This window comes from Salminus brasiliensis, chromosome 13, assembly GCF_030463535.1.
Source record: "Salminus brasiliensis chromosome 13, fSalBra1.hap2, whole genome shotgun sequence".
Taxonomy (NCBI): domain Eukaryota; kingdom Metazoa; phylum Chordata; class Actinopteri; order Characiformes; family Bryconidae; genus Salminus; species Salminus brasiliensis.
Genome location: NC_132890.1, coordinates 6,293,656 through 6,315,496, shown reverse-complemented (window position 1 = coordinate 6,315,496; position 21,841 = coordinate 6,293,656). Strand labels below are relative to the sequence as shown.

The 21,841-nt window shown below is 42.4% G+C and overlaps 1 protein-coding gene across 1 annotated transcript in view; it reads left to right on the top strand.

The window, feature by feature from the left end:
• tmtc2b (transmembrane O-mannosyltransferase targeting cadherins 2b) overlaps window positions 1-21,841 on the top strand; it is a 137,513-nt gene that overhangs the window by 104,027 nt on the left and 11,645 nt on the right. The window contains exons 4-10 of the mRNA XM_072695914.1: window positions 1,751-1,865; window positions 3,425-3,510; window positions 4,618-4,802; window positions 5,438-5,516; window positions 9,786-9,907; window positions 13,648-13,729; window positions 19,021-19,135. Of these exons, the coding sequence (XP_072552015.1) occupies window positions 1,751-1,865; window positions 3,425-3,510; window positions 4,618-4,802; window positions 5,438-5,516; window positions 9,786-9,907; window positions 13,648-13,729; window positions 19,021-19,135 (784 nt within the window). The remainder of the gene's footprint in view (window positions 1-1,750; window positions 1,866-3,424; window positions 3,511-4,617; window positions 4,803-5,437; window positions 5,517-9,785; window positions 9,908-13,647; window positions 13,730-19,020; window positions 19,136-21,841) is intronic.

Here is a 21,841-nt window from a genome sequence, read left to right as displayed (position 1 = left end):
AAAGAGTGAATTGGACTGGAATGTCAGTGAAGTACTTGGCCTTTAAACTTATATAAACCCTTATAAAAGGGTTTCAGCCAGTGAAAAGAGTAGTAGCAGTCACTGTAGTAATGCTGTGTTCAGTCCAGTATCCATAATTCACAGCACTTTACCCCAGTGTACATGTCTAGAGCGAAGCAGGCAGGCAGATTGATTGCAGAGATTGAATGTTAGAAATAAAAGCGGTTTACTCATCTGGCACATTGAGGTTGGTGTGGAGTTAAACTCATGCCATTACAAAACTTCAATTTACAAATAGAAATTTGAATTGTGATTTTATTCATTAAAAAATGTCAGAATCTGTTTTCATCTGTTGACTCTTCTATAAACTTTAAGGTTTATAGAAGAGCAGTATAAATTCTGACACTATTTCATGGTTAATGGTGTGGAACATGTGAAATTAATTTGCAAAAAAAGCATTTTTTTTCATTAATTCACATTTTCTGATTCATTTTAAAAATAGCGGGGGGAGGGACGGGGTGTCTAGAAATCACACCAGGGTGCTTTTTTAATCAAATCAAACCTGTCAAGTGTGAACAACACAGCCTAAAACGAACCCTGGTGTGATTTGCTGAGGCTTCTGTAGAACAATTGAGAATGCTGCCATGCAAAAAACAGGCCAAGACACACACACACACACACACACGCACACACACACGTGTACACATACACTTCTGTTTTTATTGTCTGCCACATCTGTGGATGTTGCTATGAAAGTGAAGGTAGAATGGAATACTCTTTTGAAATTTTCCATCTTCCCTCATATTTCAAAATTTTTTATTCTTATTTTTATTCTACCTTTATTTGAACTTTATTTGAAACTCAGTATCGTCGTCACAATGTGTGCATAAGCAATAGAACTGGGCAATATGCCGATATTTTATCACATCATGATAAATCATGATAAATCTATGGTCAGGGCTTAAATAAGGCCGATCAGCTGCATGTTTCAGTACAAACTGTGTAATTAGTGCTGTTTAACTGGATGAAGTGCATCAGATTGTGAGTAAAAATCACTGTATTCAGTACGGGAGAGTATTGGAATAGTTGCTACTGATGTATTTAGCCTGTGATTATAGGTGTTGTAATAATATCATGTATCTTGAAAAAAGTCTTTAAATATCGTGGTTTAGTATTTTTACCATATCGCCCAGCACTAATAAGCAATAATCACATCTCGTTCCTATGACATATCTCCCAGAGGCAGGTTATATCTGCTCAATATCTGTTATTTTACCCCAATCCCAGATACACAGAGTGCATTATTAATATCATGACCTGTTGGATCACTGACTTCTGGTCACTTCTGGTCAAATCAGGTGGAGGTTCCTGTAGTTTTACGTTTGCTGTGTTATTTCCCCCCCAATATCATGCAGCCCTATTTAAAACACACACCTAAACCATTTTGGCCAAAAATGATCACGTGTGTGTGTGTGTGTGTGTGTGTGTGTGTGTGTGTGTGTGTGTGTGTCGTCACGTCTAATGGTCAGTAGTAAAGTGTAGTAAAAAATTTCACCAGTGCTGAAGAATCCTTATCTCTTCGAACTGACTGAAATGCTCCAACCTTCCTATATACAGTAATGGAGGATGGTGTTTCCCTGCGGAGGTGGACAAATGGAAACTTTGTGCATTCCTGGATTAGTGTAAAAAGTGTGTGTTCTTCGCTCGACCAAATTCTAAACATGTTTTCCCTCTCTCTCTCCTTCCTAAGCCTGGGGCAACCTGGGAAACGTCTTGAAGAACCAAGGGAAGATGGCGGAGGCTGAGAGAGCGTACAGGAATGCTCTGTACTACCGGAGGAACATGGCTGACATGCTGTATAATCTGTGAGTACAGTAGACTTGTCCCTTCTGCAGCAGATGCTGCTGGTCAGGCCCACTGACGCAACCCTACGCTGTACTCCTCAGAGAACCCTCCGCCCTGACTGTTCCCTCGTTAATCATTCGTCTGTCACCTGCAGGGACCTCCCGCTTTCGCATTAACCCCAGGGGTCACTGCGATGATACCTGGAATTCATAACACACTCTCTGTTTACAAGCAGGGATATAGCAATGCAACCTTTTGAGAAATGCAAATACAGAAGATTTAGAACAATTACAGTCATTTGATACATTTTAATATATATTTTATACGTCCATTTTTACTGTCTTGAGTATTAAAAAAAATAGTGAAGTAACAAATAATAGAACAGATATCAAGTCAAATATATAAATCAGTGCAAAAATAAAAATAAAATTAAAATAAAATAAATAATAAAAATGGCTTTATAAAATCCTCTTGTGAATAACATATTTAATATAACAGGTTATATTAATCAGTAATTTTCATTAAAATGAGTTCAGGAAGTACTGTAGTTACAAGGATTTGGAAGACACACGTTTATTAACTTTATTCTTAAGAACCGTGAAGAGTTTGTTTAGAAGTTTTTGGGAAACTCGCCCCTGGTTATTTAAGCTTGATTATAGAACGTCTGAAATGAACAATGGATTGTAAATGTACAGAGGGTGATAAAGTGTGTTTGGGTTCTCTCAAACCTCCCAAATACTGGGACCCAACCTGAAAACAATGATGGGCTAAATAGGTTTTTATTATTGTAACTTTTGAGCCCTAAAATCTAGTTTCAGCCATTTGGAGTTAGGTAGCTGGAGGTCAGTGGAATGATACAGGTATCAGAGGGGGGATATTAGCTAGATCTAACAGCGCAAGTGGAATGCAGTTCAGCCGGTCAGATTGAGTGGTCAGAGCTACTGTTGTATAAAAGATGTGATCATAATTACAACCGGTGCATTTGCCTTAAGGTGGCAGTGTCTTGTATTTGGATTTCATGCGATTTTATCAGGATGAATGTTATTATCGGGATGCACTATGGTTTTTTTTTTTGTCAGCGTGTTTTGGTGGATAACGTACAATTCATTAGAAATATTATAATTAGATTTGTTCAATTAGATTGAAAGCATCCGATTTTCTATATCGCTGTAGTAATTATTAAAAAATATGAAAGTATTGACATATTTAGCGTGTTTTTATAGCGTGCTACTATAGGATTTTGTCTACCTGTCAAAATATCATGATTTAATATTTTAACCATTTCGCCCACCCCCAGTCATCTGTATATTTATGGAGGGAAAAACTCAATAAACAGTCTCTGTTATTAATAATCAGCCATAATCCATAAACAGCAGGTCATTAGTTAACGTGTAAACGGGGCACGTGTGTTCTCTGGCACAGTGCCGACAGAGTCAGACTTGCTACGTCCGTCAACTCCCAAGAAATCCTCTTCTTAGATTAATGCGGGGGGGGGGGGGGACTGCAGATGCTGCCAACTTGATGATTAGCCCTGAGCTGTTTCGTGGTTCTATTATGTGGTGTTTTTTCTCTGTCTCAGGGGTCTGCTACTACAGGAGAACAACAAGTTCTCTGAAGCTCTCCACTACTATAAGCTGGCCATTGGGAGCAGGCCAACTCTCGCTTGTAAGTGCACTGTCTCTTTTTATTGACAATTTCAAGCTCCCACAATCGTGACCGTGTCCAGGCAACTGCAGATTCAGCCGTGTGCATTTGTGCTTGTGTATAAGCTGAATGTTTTTTGTGTGTGTGTGTGTGTGTGTGTGGCATGACTCCAGCATTACTGAATAAATGACTCTGCCCGGATTTCTGGATACTCTCTCAAATCCCACAATGTCAACACTTAAACAAATTAGGTTTCATTCCCGTTGAATCCAGGTCAAAAAGGCTTGACTGCTTTGGCGTGCTGCTCTCGCTGCTGCTGTCATGCAACCCTGTGTTAACACTAAGCACTCCTGTGCTATTTTATGCCAATTTTAGGACTCTTACAAATGAACTCCTACATCACTTCATCACTCTAATGCCCTGGGAGAAGGCGGGTAATTGTGTGAGTGTTTGTGGCTAAGGAGAGGACCACTCCAAACTAAAACACATTACCAAAAAGGAACATTAAGACTTATATATATATATATATATATATATATATTTAATGCAGTAAAAATCCTGTGCTCTTCTTTTGTATTTATATACAGTAAAAAATACATACACATACCACATACACCTGGTGGAATTTTTATTTTTTTCAAACATTTAATATTTAAAACCATCCCATTCCAGCGCATGAGACTGTACACCACTCATAGTGAACTTTCCCGTATTGCACATTCATGAGAATTAGAGAAATAAATAGAGCTCGGAATTGATGAGTAGCCTCGAGGAATGTAGTCAGTGCCCCATTTATCTGATTGGCTGCAGAAGATGGCTTTTTAGCAGGGCAAATAACAGATCGAGCAAATCAGGAGTGCAGTGTGTGGCCCGTCGTGGCTGTCGGATCCCACCCTGCCGATGGAGTCGATACTTCTCGGCGGTTTGAGTGGTGAATATGTATTGGCGCCCCACAGACCAGTCTGCCGATTCATCTGCAGCAATCAGCAGGGGACTTTGCCTGAGCCCCGAAGAGACTAATTACCCTAACCCTGTATGCTAATGGACTTTCACACTTCATTCTCTCTCTTCTGCCTCTCCTTTCGCTTTCTCTCTCTCTCTCTCTCTTTCTCTCTCATTCTCTCTCAGCTGCCTACTTGAACACAGGTATTATCCTGATGAACCAGGGCCGCCTGGACGAGGCGAAGCGCACCTTCCTCACCTGCGCAGACATCCCGGACGAGAACCTGAAGGACCCTCATGCACACAAGAGCTCCGTCACCAGCTGCCTCTACAATCTGGGCAAGCTGCTACATGAACAGGGCCATCAGGAGGTGAGCTGAGACCCATAGGCCACTATCACAGCAGGTGCATTTCTAGTAAGCGTCCATATCCTTTTATGGAGCTCCAGAATGACCCTGAACACGGAGATCCATGGATATGGAACGAGTTCGTGACCTTTTGAGTCACTTTTGATGTGGTAATATTCCCAGCTTACATGTCCGTGTGGGGCCTGTATGGGTAGCCCAACTGGGATCCAGTTTTGACCTTGGGTTCCATGTTGGCCCACATATGAATGCACACCAGGGTCAGTAATGGGACCATTCGAGGTTAAACATGGCCTCTATCTGGGTTTTACACTACACATTGGGGCCTAGATGGGACCCATGTGAGATTAGGTTGAGCTGTCACAATGGGACCCATTTGTGAAGCCCAACTGGGACCCACTATTCCACCCATTTGAGCCCCACTAGATGTTCCTGGCACTAAAATCAACCATCGTTACTCTGGATTCCTGAAAGAAATTCATATAATGGAAAGGATGACCCAACATTCAGTCTCTGATTACCCAATACTCAGTCCAGTCATTCCCTCTCAATGGAAACTGTGGGTTATGCCTGATAAGGGCTTCTAGGAAAGGGCTTGTTGTTGTTTACTGACAATGAAATGTTTGCTGTTCTTATCACAGGAGGCTCTGTCTGTGTATAAAGAAGCAATACAGAAGATGCCCAGGCAGTTTGCTCCTCAGAGCCTGTACAACATGATGGGTGAGTAGCTTGCTTCTGCTACTCTGACAGGAATGGATGCTGTCAGGTGGGGTACACTGTTGTTTTGTATTTGGCGTTCTACCTCCAGGCCTGTATGCGATGGAATCATTACTTTGTGCAAAGTTTTTCTTACAGAGCCATTTCCAAGAACTTTCCTGGATCTATATTATTGGCTTTTCCGACCTGGCGTGTAGAGCAGGTCTTTGTGTGAGCATTTCAGTTCAAGTTAGTTTCAGTTTAGATGCTGCAGGAGCCCCTGTTGGACTTGTCTATGTCCAAATGTTTGTGGGCACCCCTTCTAATGAATGCATTCAGCTGTAGAGAAGTACTGTCAATAGAGTAGGACTCTCTGGAGCAGGTGAACATGAACCTATTGGCACCATTCTTATAGCTAGGCCTGGGCTAGAGGGGTTAAAGCCCCCCAGCATTGAGCTATGGGGCAGTGGATCTGTGTTCTCTGGAATGGTGGTCGGTGCGTCAACATCCAGTACTTTGAGGGTGAGTTGGTGATTTGAATGCAATCAAATCCTCACAGCAGTGCTCCTAGTAGAACTAGTAGAAAGTGTTCTCTGGATAGTTGAGACAGTTTTAATGACCTTGAATTGGGAGGAAACCATAAATGAGTAGGTGTCCTAATACTTTTGTCTGCGTAGTGTATCTCCTCCCGATTCATAAGTGACCCTATTGTTCTTGATTCAGTCTGTTTTTCAGTCTACCCCTCATTCCACGCCATGTGCATGTTCTCCTACATGAGCGCACTCTCCTTTGGGCCCTCCTCTTCAAGCTCCTCTTAACACTCCTTGGCAGCTTTCCAGAAAGGCCCAGAAAAAAAAGACTCTCTCCCAGCCAAATATAACTTGATAGATTACAAGTCATCAAGATTATGGCAAAATGTTGACCAATCCTCTTATCGGGCCTTTATGTTCTCCACCACACGCCCGTACTCCTCTGTGTAGTGTTTAGACATAATTCCCTGCTGTTTATTTGAAATGTCGTATTTGCTGCTGAGCATGTAGCTCCTCTTACTTTACTCAGTATGTCTTACAGTAAATATTGATATTTTTCACTCCCCGTACCTCTCCCGTCCAACCAGACTCCCTGATCGCATTATCCTTAGGGCTCTAGACATTGGCCTTGGGTGGAATTTCAGCGTTAATCAGGTTTGAAAATTTCAGCCTCTCAGGTCTGCAGAAGAACGAGCTCCGACTGCATGCAAACACGCGCCTTTCAGCACTATAGAATTTGTGTCACATTTAATTGAATCTCGGTCGTAATTCTCCCCCCGTAAGAAGCCTGAGCGCAGGTTCGTAAGGCGAGGTGCAACTCCACTTTCACCCCAATAACTGCCGCACTGTAGACCTCTCCCACCTGCAGTGGCAGATCTGCTCTGCTGTGATGATGGTTTACTTCCCTTGCTGATTTTTAGGTTCGGTCACTTTTTGAGTAATGTAATGATAGCACGGCCCGCGGGTGGTCCAGTGGACTAAGACGTGGTCACTATTATCAGAGGATCGCTGGTTCGGATCCTGGTCATGCAGCTAGCCATCAGCAGCCGAGGCCACAAGAGAGCTGTGTTGGCCGTCACTGGCGTCTGCAGGCTGGTACATTAAAGCCGGGGATCGGCGGCAGTGCGAAAAATGAACGGCTAGACTGTGCAATATTCTGAAATATTAAAAATGCTAATACCGCAAATCTAGGACACTTTCTTAACTGGTAATGGAACGTGTCCATTTTAAAAGATTTGATTTATTTTGGAGCATTTTGATTGGTCCATTCTGTATGAGTTTTGGCAATGGTAACGAACAACTGCCATATTTAAATTAAATATTTATTTACACTACATGCTGTGTCCAAATGTTTGTGGACACCCCTTCTAATGAATACATTCAGCTGCTTTAAGTTGCGCCCATTGCTGACACAGGTGTGCAAATGTACATACCCAGCTTGTCTAGTCCCTGTACAGAAGTACTGCCAATGGGATAGGACTCTCTGGAGCAGATGAACATGCGTCACTGTCACACAAAAACCTTGTATCTCAATTTCCATCCAGTTTTCACTTTACAATATAATGTGAATCTTGCAACCTATGGCTAGCACCCATCCATTTACATTTATGGCATTTAGCAGACGCTCTTATCCAGAGCGACTTACAAGGTTACTGGTATTACAGCAGTGGGCCAATGTAGTGTCTTGCCCAAGGACTCTTATTGGTGTAATCATTTAATCAGACCTTCCCTAAATAGCCTCAGATAAAATAGCCTCAATTAAAAAAAGTAAAGAACAGCTGCCACATTATATCGTTAAGCGAAAACTAGACGGAAATAGAGATACAAGGTTTTTGTGTGACAGCGATGTTTTGTATTTGTGAGCGGTTGACTGCACTTTTCATTCTTGCAACACATTAATTCCTGTAGATTTCTCCATATATTAGATGGCAAGACCCTGAGCAGCCAATCTTCAGTCCCAATAAGTGTTCTGAAAAAATGACTATTTGAATATGATGAATGAGCAACCATTAAATCATTAAAAATCCATCGTTATTTCAGAAAATGATGTGCTTAACCATTATCAGATGCAGCGGCTAATGTCCTGTGATTCATGCACATACAATCTTAACCTGTGGGTAATGCACAGCAAATGAATTCATTTTAATTGAATTAAATGTCTTATTACGTCAAAAGCAAGCGTGTAGAGACGTAATCCCCAGGCCATCTGCAGCATCTCCTGTTTCTTATCTTTGCAGTAATTGGCAATAATCCCTCAGTTAGTTTAACTTTTGTCTGAATTACATGTTCATGTACTGCTGAACGGGACACGGGACGCGTATTGGCTTGTGATCCAGGGTACGAAGTTAAGAGAAATCTTAGCCTAGTCACACGTGCTATCTTTTTATTATTACGGCAATAATTACATTAAAAACATTGTTTTGGCCACGCTGTCCTGGTTTAGTAGCCGTGCCATTCTCAGTTCCCTGTAATGATCCAGAAAGTAAGAGGAGTGTATTATTATTATTGCAGGTGCTGGGCCGGCTTTGAGGCCGGTGTCAGATGATATCTAAAGGATCAGAGTGTGTTTTCTGTCATGTCATAAAGAGAAGCCTTTAAGCCTGGTTTTCTAAGAGCAGGGTTAGCCCTGGGCCAGGCCTGCTTCTATTCCGGCCCCATAGGGGACAGTTACACCGGGGTCAGTGTAAAACAACCTGCAGTGGAAATCACCCTTCAGCTTAATTCCTGTTCTTTTCATTCCTCCCTCTCTCTCTCTCTCTCTCTCTCTCTCTCTCTCTCTCTCTCTCTTCATCTGTCTCCTTTTCATTTTGTCACATAAATGGATTGTATTCTGCTTTGTGTGAAGGATATCATCTGGTTATTATATATTTATTTATTTATTAATAAATGACTACCTAAAAACCCTGATATAGTTCCATGCTGTTTGCCATTAGTGGCCGTTGTTCAGTGTAGTGCCTTGGTGTACAGCTATTCAAATACTTGTCAATTACCTTAAAATGCTTGTCAGTTAACTTCAGCCAATCGTGTGGCAGCATTGCAATGCACAACACCATGCAGATACAAGTCAGCAGCTTTAGGTAATGTTCCCATCAACCATCAGAATGGCCAGAAATGTGATCTGTGGTGTTGAGCGTTGGGGGTAACTGCTGCTGGTTTGAGTATTTCTAGAACTGCTGATCTCCTGGGATTTTGAGCACAACAGTCTCCAGGGTTCTTCGGAATGGTGTAATAAAGAAAAGCACATTCAGGGAGTGAGATCAGTGTATAATGGCCAGACAGAAAGGCTACAGTAGCTCAGATAATCACTCTGTACAGTTTTGGTGATCAGAATGCAATGAATCAAGAACCAAGAGGTTTTGCTTTTAACATCTTGTGGAATCCTTTCCATGGCTGTTTTGAGAGCAACAGATGGCCTTACCCAATATTAGTATAGGGTTCCTAATAAAGTGCTCAGTGAGTGTACATTAAGGAAGTAACTAGACCAGAATCATGCGTTTGAGGACCCAGACAGGGCTTCACTTTTAAAGCCATGCACTGCTAAATCAGTGTGCTGACTAGCCTGGGTTCAGATCTTAAGTGGACGGAATGCCACAGGATCACATTTCGCCGCCATCCTGACTTGTTGCGGGTCACTTTTGCATGACTACCTCCCCCCGTCATAGGATCTCTCAGTAAAACAAAGGTGGTGGTGGGGTGGGGGGGTGTATGTGTGCTTCCATAACCTTTGACCTGTTGACCTGACCCCTGTCTCTGCCCCTCACAGGAGAGGCCTACATGAGGCTGAACAAGCTGTCGGAAGCTGCGCACTGGTACAGGGAGTCACTCCGAGCCAAACCAGACCATATACCAGCACACCTTACCTACGGCAAGCTGCTGGCCATGACGGTAAGAGCGTGACGGTATCTCCCTGATAGTCTTTGGTAACTTTGGTACTGCCTGAGTAAACTCTGCAGATGGTGCAGACTGGGGTTTCTTAAGGACAGAAAGAGTCACTTCACGTTTTCTAAAGTTGCTTAAAAAAAAGAAAGTGGCATGTATGCCAGCTGTGCCTGAAGGTCTGACAGCCCTCAGAGAAGCTGGGTTGACAGTTATGATGAGAGACGTGCTCGTTGGGGGTGAGGCTCTAAATCTTTCATTCTGGAAGTTCTTGCTCTGGACTATTTTAGCTCCCCCCTCCCAGTTTCCTCTCATTTCTAAGCATGTGGCCTCTACCTCCATCCTGCTGTCCCCTTCCATAACTGAAAGAACATCATGGTCACCTTCATTTATCATCTACCAGAATGAAAAGTGAATTGGGTTTTTGTTCTGAACTGGGCAGCAGCAGCAGCTCAGCTATGAGGAAAGTGCAGTAATTGACAGTCTGCATTTTACACTGGTCCAGTTTTCATGTCAAATATAAACCACTGCATATATTTTCTTTTCAACCCAATTGAACCCAGTTTCCTAAAGCTCAGCTGGTAGACTATGGATCTAGCAACGTCAAGGCCATGAGTTTGATTCCCGGGGAACAAGTAGGCCTTCCTCATACTGCAAGTAATTTCGTATTTAAAAAAACGTCTGTTAAACAATAGAAATGCAAGGTCACAACAGTAGCACGGAATCTGACCGTGCATGATGTGCATGTATTTCCTCTGCTTTATCTTCTCTTGCTGACTGATTCAGCAATCCCCTTGACAAATTACCGTTTTCAGATGGCACCAGACTGAGGCGAGCCCAGTGGAGCGAGGAGTCGTTGTCTCTGCTTCAAAGCTCGGTATTGATCTGGAAGAAAGCTGGGGGTTCAAAGCTAGCAGCTTCATCCATTTGCTGTTGGCTGTTTGATGCAGAAATAGAGTGGCGAGGGGGCAACCCCGTCCTGTGGGTGTAAACAAAGCCACCTCAGAGCCGGGAAGAGGAGACCGGAGAAACAATCTGACACTCTGTTCACTGACCTTGAAAGCAACGCCTCCAGAAGAGCTTGAGAAAAGTTTCATGTTGTTTGGGGAACTTTTGGGGGCGCTCAAGTGTGTAGCATTTGTGGATTTGGCATTATGAGGTTTTATGGGCTGTTAACAATAAATGTGCCAAACATTGATATTTGGAGTGATTCTACCGGGTAATCACACTCTTAATGTCCAAATGTTTGTGGACACCCCTTCTAATGAATGCATTTAGCTCCGTTAGGTTGCACCCAGTATAATGGCAGTAGAATAGGAGACTCTAGAGCAGATTAACATGAAGTTTTTGGCACTGTGCCTAATGCCAGACGTGGGCTAGAGGGGTATAAAGACCCCTGCTAGCATTGAGCTGAGCAGCAGTGGAACTGTGTACTCTGGAGTGATGGCTGGTGCTGGTACTTTTGGGATGAGTTGGAGGAATTGGGAAGGAGGTGAGGTGAATGCAATCAGATCCTCACAGCAATGCGTCCCTGGATATTAAAAATAGTTACGCCAACAAAAGCAGGATACACTCTTTTTCTTATACACTTGATTTTGAAAGAAGCAATGAATGAGGAGCAGGTGTCCCAATACTTTTGTCCAAAATTTGTTTTTCTTAAGAACTTTCCAATAGATGTTTTTTTTAGAAGGATAGAATAGAATAGAAGGATTTTTAAGAATTTTAAAGGTTTAAAGAACATCCACATCAATTGAAGCTTCTATACCATTTTTTGTTTTAGCTCAGGACCCTTTTTGGTAAGAGTACGGTCAGTCTGAGCTTAGAACCGTTGTTTTTTCCATGTAAAATAATTATCCATAAAGTGCTGTAGAGACTGGCCTTGTTTTTCTTAATTTCTCTGTATATGAAATGTCAAGGCGGCTAAAACAACAGAGTTTCAGGTCTTCTGTGCACCACTGATATTACCTGTCAGAAACGATCAGCCACTATTCAAACTAGACAGGCCAAAAGCCGGCACCCCCCCTTCCCCCCATACTGAGTGATGAGGAAGCGCTTGCCCTGTCAGTGTCTTTGTGACCAGTGGTGGGGGAGATGTGGGCGGTCAGAGGGCGGCGTGGGGTGACGGGATGAAAATCGGCTCTTTTCTTGCTGAGCTGACCCCCCGTGACCTCCACGCACACCCCCCAGGGGTCAGTGAGCCGAACCCCAGGGGTGTGAGAGAGCTTCTCGAGCGCGTTATTGAATTCTGTCATTTCCGCAGCTAATCAGACTCAGAGTCCATTCATAAACACCTCGGAGAGGCCAGAACAGCAGTGTGCCTGTTAGCTGTCTGATGTCACGCTTAGATTAGGGGGTCACTGGTGACCATGAGGGGGGTGTGCATTGGGGAGATGGTGAGGGGGGGGGCAGGATATTGCTTTTAGAGCTTTGAAGTGATAACATGAATATGAGCACATGGCGTAAAGACATTGAATTTGAGTGACATTAAACCCTCAGTTTTTTGGGGTTATATATTTTTTTACACCCTTTATTTAAAGTAGTGCTGGGTGGCGTTGCCATACACTATATGGACAAAAGTTTAAGGACACCACTTTTAATCATTGAGTGGTATTATTGAACAGTGTTCGGGAACCACAGAGAGCAGCTCAGCCACCAAGTGTCAGACCTCGTAAAGTTACAGAGCGGGGTCAGGGCTGAGTGCTGAGCTCAGAGCATAGTGCAGAAAAGTTCAGTCAGATTGTAGGGCTCCAAACCTGCTGTTAGAGCTGCAAAGGGGAACACCACTCCATTCCTATGGATTTAGAATGGGATGTCATAAAAGCGCTAGTAGGTGTCCCCATACTTTTGTCAGTATCGTGTATATTGGATGTAATGCTTATTATCTTTTTAACATTGCTAAACCATAAAAAATTCATTTCATTGAGTGACACCAGTACCAGTGTGCTAGTATAGACGATACATAGGCCAGAACTAATCCAAGGTTATGAAAACAGAAAAATGTGATGCTTTAATGTAAAGCAGAGCTCACAGTGTGCGCTACATTCATTTGCACTGGTCCACCTCATTCTAGCCATGGTGTAAGAAGGCAAGCATCCATGTCTAACAATAAACAGTGCCGCTCAGACATAATGGAAATGCGTTAGACTGATTTAGTGTTGCACTTCGCTGGATTCGAGGATGTAAACAGTGCATAAATGCTATAAATAAGAATATATCACACTCTGGCAGCCGGTCTGCAGCTGAACCCTTTGCTCTATTTATCAACCAAAGCGTGAAAGTGTGTAATGATGATGCCTGTGCGACCGGAACCAGTATCTCTCACACTGAAAGGGGCATTAAGCATTTACTCGCTTCACGTCAAATATTCCATTTCATACTTCCATTCATAACAAAGCTCTCAGATCTGTATGGTGGGTTTTCATGTAAAGTGTAGGCATGCTGTACGAGCCAACAGAGCTCACTGAGATATGGGTTATTTTGAAGTCTGTGAAAAGAAGAAATGGCTGGATGATAGAATTCCTCAGCAGATGTGTAGGCACAGGGCCGCAGCATTTACCTGTGAACTTTTTATTTTTTAATAAAATCCTGTTTACCTTTATATTCACGCTTCTTTTAAAGTCTGCACAATTATGATCACACATTTGGGCAGCGGTGAAATGCTCAGCAACACTGAAACAGCAATCTCCTTCAAATTCCCAGTTTTTATTTGAAATATTTATCTGCTGTTAAATATTCATTCACTTTTTCAGGGTCAGAAAGCAGAAGCCGAGAAGTACTTTCTGAAGGCCATTCAGCTCGATCCCGCTAAAGGAAACTGCTACATGCATTACGGTAAGCAACAGTGGGTCTTATATTGTAAGCTTTTTCAGCAGTTTTAGCCTCAAATCAGGGTTATGCAAAAACTGCTGGATATGACTTCCCAGACTGATCTCTTCATCATTGAACTTTTTTTTCCCAAACCCGTTGAAATCCCCACTGTTTTTCTTCATAATTAGGAACCGACAGCTGAATCTAGTCTTTAGGCTCTTCAAAAGTTTGACTCTTCAAACCTTGTACTAACACTTACCAAGCATGGGCTCCCCTTAGCAACTGTCTGCAGCTCTAAAAACAAAAGTGATCGAAGCCTACAAGCTAGGGGAAGTCTTTGAGAAGAAGCCAAGCCTTTTTCAGCTTGCAGTTTCTACAGATCTGGCTGTTTTTTAAGCAGTGGCAGTTCAGGGGAACTGTGGAGGAAAAGATGAGGTCTTAAAGATAGATTAGACTGGACCAGACAGAACTGTCTGTATGCTGGTAAGACAGGCAAAGCAACCTCCCCCCTACCAAGAACATTACATTACATTTACATTTAAGGCATTTAGCAGATGCTCTTATCCAGAGCGACTTACAAAAGTGCTTTGCTGCTTACTCAAGAAACACCTCAGCTAGTTAGAATAGACAAAAAATTCAAAGATACCTCTAAGCTTAGACATTACTAAACACTACTAAAAGTCAGTAAGGTGACCATAGTACTCTCAGAAGAGGAGGGTCTTCAGTCTGTGTTTGAAGACAGCGAAAGACTCTGCTCGGACACCCAGGGGAAGCTCGTTCCACCACTTCGGTGCAGGACAGAAAAAAGCCTGGACGCTTGTCTTCCGTGGATTTTGAGGGATGGTGGGTCGAGCCGAGCCGTACTTGAAGCTCGAAGGGCTCTTGGTGTAGATCGGCTTTTGACCATTGCCAAAAGGAACCTGCATGAAACTTTACCACAAGAGGGTGGTGCACCATTTCATAGTGCAGTGTTGTCTGCACACATCTTTTGGACTTCAGGAGAGTTTGCTACAGAACATCCTGAGAAGATTCAAGATTCAAGAGTTTATTGTCATGTGCACAGCAGTTCCTCCATCTATCAATATAATCTTACATACATACATAAATGTATGAGGAGATTTGTAAAGCAGTGCTGTGCAGTGATAGAATTGGTCGCAGTCAGTAAAGGTAGCCTTGGAGAAACAATTGGACTGCATTTCATGAAAAGAACACCCTGCCAGCTGTGAAGCATGGGGGTGGGTCGGCCATGTTTTGGGGTTGTGTTGCCGCCAGCAGCAATGGCATTGTTACACGGGTCTTTCTAATGTTCATTTTCTTAATAGAAGAGCTGAAATACTGTCCTGCTGCTCTCTAGAGATCAACATTAGTAGTAATTGTTTGTCTTTAGCTCTTTATCTGAAGTTAACATTCAGCTAATTGAGTAAGTCCTTGTTTCGCCCTCTCTACAAACTACATGAGTTTTGCCAGCAAAACCAAGCATTCCATGCATGAAAAGAGACAGAGACAGAAATAATGAGAGCTGTGTGCTCATGTGTGGAGCATGAACATGAGTCAAGCAAATGATGCCCAGTGGCCATTGGAAATCTTTGGCTCAGTCGGAGCTCTACATTATGAAACTAAGCTGGGGTTAAATGATGGAACACCACTGACTTACAAGAAGCCTAAACATTTAATCTGCCTCACAATGAGTTTTTGTTCAAACCACAATTCAGATGGGATCGTTTGGGATGCAGCTGGACTATGGTAAAAGTGTTGATATTACATTGTGAATTAAATGTTTTTTATTTTTTTTATAACTTAAATAAGACACTAATGTATCTGATGGATCTTGCAATGTTTATTTTATAGAATTTCCAAGTAAGTTAAAGGGGGAGTTTACAGACTGGGATTTTACTGGGGTAGTGTTGGGAACCAGGGGTTGTGAAGTCTACGATTTACATATCTATTTTATTTACAGTCCAAGATGATCAGTGTATCTGTCTTCTGAGCTTTATTATTATGTAGTATTGAAAATGGTAAAATAGTGTTCAATTCTTACAGTGCCCATCATGCATGCCTTTCATCAGAAGTGTATTTTACAAAATGCATTTCGGACCAAAACCTTCTCTCAAAACTATCATAGAACAATGTCTGAGGCATCTAGCAGCATGTTTGGAACCATTTTTAGATAATAGCTGTCTGGTTCTTCAAATGTCTTCAAATGTCTGGTTCTGTTTACTACCTCTGGGAATAAATCTCTAGAACGGTGCATTTTACACCAAACCACTCTGAATGACTTTGTTTACATCTTAATTATTTCATGAAATGTTAATCATCAGGTAAATTACATTTAAAATAGAACTTATTATTGGTATGTTGCATTGTGTGTGTGTTAACTTATGATTTGGAGTCATTTTTATATTGAATATATATATATATATACAGTGAGTCCAAGAAGTATTTGATCCCTTGCTGATTTTCTTCGTTGGCCCACTAATAAAGACATGATCATTCTATACTTTTAATGGTAGATGTATTCTTACATGGAGAGACAGAATATTAAAAAGAAAATCCAGAAAATAAATCTAAGGAATATATATTAATTGATTTGTATTTCATGGAGTGAAATAAGTATTTGATCCCTTAGTATTCATTAGCAGTTCTGGCTTTTACAGACCAGTTAGACACTCCCAATCAACTTGTTACCTGACCTGAAGCCACCTGTTCTCACTAATCACTTGTGTGAAAAACACCTGTCCACAGAATCAGACAGATCACACAGATTTCAAGTCTCCAACATGGGTAAAACCAAAGAGCTGTCACAGGACCTCAGAGTCAGAATTGTTGACCTTCACAAAGCTGGAATGGGCTACAAAAAGATTAGTAAGGTGTTGGATGTGAAAGTAACAACTATTGGTGCAATTATCAGAAAGTTTAAAGAGTATAACATGACAATCAACAGACCTCGGCCCGGTGCTCCAAAGAAGATTTCGCCTCGTGGGGTGGCAATGATGCTGAGAACAGTCAGAAATCGTCCTGCAACCACTCGGCAGGAGTTAGCAAATGACCTGAAGGCAGCTGGGACCACAGTTTGCAAGGAAACAATTGGCAACACTTTGCGCAACAATGGATTCACATCCTGCAGTGCCCGAAAGGTACCCCTGCTGAAGAGAGCACATGTGGAGGCGCGCCTCAAGTATGCCAATGATCATTTGAAAGATGAACCAAGTTATTGGGAGAAGGTTTTGTGGTCAGACGAGACCAAAATTGAACTTTTTGGCCTCAACTCCACCCGCCATGTGTGGAGGAAGAAAAATGCTGCCTATGACCCCAAGAACACTGTGCCCACCGTCAAGCATGGAGGTGGAAGCATAATGTTTTGGGGGTGTTTCTCTGCCAAGGGTACAGGGCTACTTCACCGCATCACTGGGAAGATGGATGGAGCCATGTACCGCACAATCCTGAGGGACAACCTCCTCCCCTCTGCCAGGGATCTGAAAATGGGCCGTGGTTGGGTCTTCCAACATGATAACGACCCTAAACATACAGCAAAGGCAACAAAGGATTGGCTCAAGAAAAATCACATTAAGGTCATGGAGTGGCCCAGCCAGTCGCCAGACCTCAATCCGATCGAAAATCTATGGAGGGAGCTGAAGGTCAGAGTTGCCAAGCGACAGCCCACCAACCTTCATGATTTAGAGAGGATCTGCAAAGAAGAGTGGGCCAAAATTCCCCCTGGTGTGTGTGCTAAACTTGTGGTTAACTACAACAAACGTCTCACCGCTGTGCTTGCAAACAAAGGCTTTGCCACTAAGTATTGAGTGTGTTTGGCAAGAGGGATCAAATACTTATTTTCCTCATTGAAATACAAATTAATTAAAATATATTCTTTAAAATTATATTCTGGATTTTTGTCTTGATATTCTGTCTCTCCATGTTAGAATATATCTACCATTAAAAGTGCAGAAGGATAGTGTCTTTATTAGTGGGCAAACAAAGAAAATCAGCAAGGGATCAAATACTTCTTGGACTCACTGTAGATAGATAGATAGATAGATAGATTTGTCCTTTGAATGTACTACATTAACATCTAGCACAAGCTGTTAACACTAGGCTCCTTGTGTGTTTTTCTTGCCAACACCTGTGCATCATTTTCCACAGATTCCTTTCAAATCCCACGTTTTCCATAGCTTGGTCAGGCTCCAGACGGAGCATTTTCTGGGTACAGACCAGACTATTATCACAGCACTGTTGGCTAACCCCGCTGACATGCTTTCCCACTCTCCTGGCTGCCAAAGCATCTGCGTTGTACAGCTCTGTACGTGTCCGATCAGGGATCACTTGGAGTGAACAAAAGGCCAATAAACGAAGATGATCACGCGCTTCCTTGCATTGTTCTCCGAGAATGCGTCCACCACACTAGAGATCTCGTCTCCCGTTTCTGCCTCTACTGGTGCTCTGCCTGTGGTGGGAGAACACACACTGATATGCTTTGCTTGAATGACATGCTGAATAAGGGCATTCCAGCTTGGTCATTAATTCGGCCGGACTCGTTTTCTGGAAATTGGACTGTGAGATGTTCTGCCATACTTCCAAACAAAGCTGAAGAGAATTTCTGAGTGATTGGCCATGTTTGTCCTTGAGGTGTCCTAAAAACACAGCCAGTGAGGGTCCTAGACTAGTTGCGTTTGCTTAAGAGCGCTCTTAGAGGTTCATGTTTCATCTTGAGCTATTTGGGAAAATATGCCTGGTTTGGCGAGACAGTGTGGGAGTGTGGTGCTTACCAAAAGCAACAGGGTATTTATTCCAGTGCAAACCTGGCCTCTCGGCATGAGGGGCGCTTCCCAGATCAGCTACCCCTATTCCGCCCACCAGTAGTGCTGCTGTGGTCTCTCCAGAGCCCAGTCACTTAACTCCCCACAGCTCAACAGCACTAAACCAGCACACATTAAAGAGCCCGTCCTATCGGGAAATCTTAATCAGACAAATCAGCTGTCAGATGGCCAGAAAAGTGTTATGTCTTATGTTACGTGCAATCGCGAGGGAGCGGCCAGGCCAGACCTGACCAGACTACCCGTCCCTTTGAGCCAAAGGAAATGTTTTACATTCGTCCTTTTGAGGGAATGAAAGAGAACGGAGCTCTGCCTCTATATATAGCAGGTCTTGACGACGGCTTTGTTTCACATTCAGGAGACAGCTCTGCTCTCGGTCAGCTAAACACACGTTTACAGTAGCAGTATGACCACACGCTACAGTCCTAAGCATTTTTGAATTGCACACAAATGAATCACTGTCAGCATCTCTCTCTCTCTTTCCCTTTCTCCTCTCCCTCACAGGTCAGTTTTTGCTGGAAGAATCCAGGCTGTTGGAGGCTGCTGAGATGGCGGAGAAGGCCGCACGGCTGGACAGTGAAGAGTTTGATGTTGTCTTCAGCGCGGCTCACATGCTCCGGTAAGACCCTCGGCTCAGGCTGGCTCTCGGCTCTGTGGGAACATGTGGGATTCAGAAACCCTAACCCAGAATTCTCAAGGACTAAGGCAAAGGAATAACATGATGTTGACAGTGAGCATCAGAGAACAGCTTCGTGGGTCAGACCCAGCATCCTGTGTTTTTTCTATTCTCCTTCGAGAACCTACCTCACAGGATCACACACACACACACACACACACACACACACTCGCAGATCTCTCAGATACTCATTAGCGCTCTATCAGAACCTGGAACCCTGCTGCTCTGCTGCTCCTACAGGGATAATTTCTACACTGCTGCACAAACACCAAGAGAAAGCTGTTGTATCTGCATGCTCGGGCATGAGAGGAGAGGAAGTCGGTTGGTGGTATTGATGCCCATTCTCAGAAGCTTAACCGATAACCAGACATATCAGTTTTACCAGTTTACCAGTATGATTTAATGGAGTTTTGGACTGTTTTTACCCTGATTTTATTGTGCTCTTATTTAGCAGGTCAGATCAGTGCATTAGAAGTGACTTCAAGAGTTAATAGTTTTGCTCTGTCTCAGGTTGTATCTGTAAGGCCCTGTTTCAAACTATTCTACACTCCATAAATCAGAGTTTCTTTCTTCACATATTGTGACTGTTTCTGACAAAATCTTGCATCTTTATAGGTGGAGGAAAACAGATACTAACTTTACAGCATATATAAACTGTCACGTTTGTATACCAGGGGCCAGATTCATGAAAGCTTTCCTGACACACAAAAAAAAACCTCTAAAGAATTGTAAGATAATCTGGACCTCATTCACTAATAACTTCCCAAAAAGTTTAACTTTAAGCAGATTTTTTTCTTAAGAATGGTTGGTGAATAAGGTCCAAAGTTTTTAAAAGCAATTCTTAAAAACAAAAAAATTTAAGTTTTTTTTGTGGTTTTCTTATGTAGCCATTTGTAAAGTAGCCTTTATTCTGCATTTTACAGACATTCATTTGACAGAATAATGGAAATCTCGCTTAATTAGAAAAAAATCAAATCATTATGAATTAGATTTCATTCACATAAATATATATATAAATATTTTATTTTATTTATTTATTTATTTATTTTTATTTTTTTTTATTAATTCTAGTACTTCAGCTATTCTAAATACGTTTATCAGATTAGAGGCTGACCCTCTGAATTCTTTCAGTCTATGGCAAGTGTGAGGATTTTGTAAGTTTAAGAAAATATTTAAAAATATTTATTAAAACATGTCTTAGTCTGAAAAAAACAAATCTGAGAAAATTATTATGAAGATTTTTGATTTATCTTCAAGAAAAAGTGCCTAAAGAAACTTCTGTGAATATGGTGACCTCAGGTCATTTTGAACCTTTATAGATAGATAGATAGATTGATGGATAGATATTATGTATGCATTATGTTAATGGCACACGCTATTATTAAAAAAAATTAAATAAAAAAAATTTAAAAAGTGAAGAAGAGGATTGGAGTGCTGCTATGAGCAAGAAGCATCTATGAAAATACTGACAGCCACGTCATGAAACATGACTCCTTCGGTCACTCCGTTCCTCTGCAAATCCATTTCTCACGACTTATTCACACCCTATAAAGTACTGTGGTAGGTTCTCAGCTAATGCTGTACTGTACGCGGGTTTGGACCCTGCGTTGTTAATTGCAGTCTCCGGCTCTGACTCCTGCTGGCGTGCTGGCATGTGGTCGTGCTCATTTGGAGCTCATGTTCTTTAGATGTTTGTTTTGGAAGGCCGCATGGAAGGATCTCAGCTGGGAGGGGGCGGGGGGAGTCTGAGAGAAGTGAGGGGTTGGGAACTGTGGAGGGGGGCTTCAAATGTGCAGCTTTTTCTTATTGCTCTCAGGGGCCCTCCTTTTCTGACAACTTTGCTTCCTCACTATCCATTTCCTTCGCCCTCTTCAAACGAGCGCTGGATATTTGAGACCTCGGCCGGGCTGCGTTGCTGGCACGCTAAGGGAAAGACTCCTCACACAGGGTTGTTGTTTTTCTCCCCGATGCTGCCATTCAAACACAGAGTAGGCGTTATCCTAGAATGTTCTTGGGGTGCTTACTTCTCATATGGAAGAACATCAGGCAGTCTGTAAATGTATGTAATGCGTGAATGCTGTACATCATGTTGAGCTTAATCTTAGATTTATAGATTTTTGCAGGGAGGCCCTGTGGTGCAGTTACTAGGCTTGCACAGGATGGACTCAGTTCTAGATCGCGAGTACTTCTACATACACTTCGCAGTACAATGTTAGGGCATTGGAGAGCCCTCGCTGTAACATGGTTAATTATCTGCCTCTGATCCTTTGACCACAATTTTTGCATTTGCTGCTTCATTTAAATGCCTTGGTTATCCAGATCCCCAGAGAAAATAATGATGAACCCTTTGAGGACGCGCAGGGCATACATTCAGTAAACTCAGGGCATCTGCTGAAGTCTCATTTGCACATCGTAGCCTTGGAAGCATCAGTGTTGTGAAGGTGTGTTTTTGCGCAGCCATTATACCCAGAGTATACTAGAGTAATTCTACCACAGTCATGTAAATTGTCTGATAGAGGCAGAAGGATATATATAGGCTATGATCATTGAGGTGTACCTATATCTGTTATCCAGTTTATGTTATACTATAGTATAGTATAGGCCCTGGAGAAAGTCATTAGAATTAGCATTAGGGGTCTATGGGTAGTG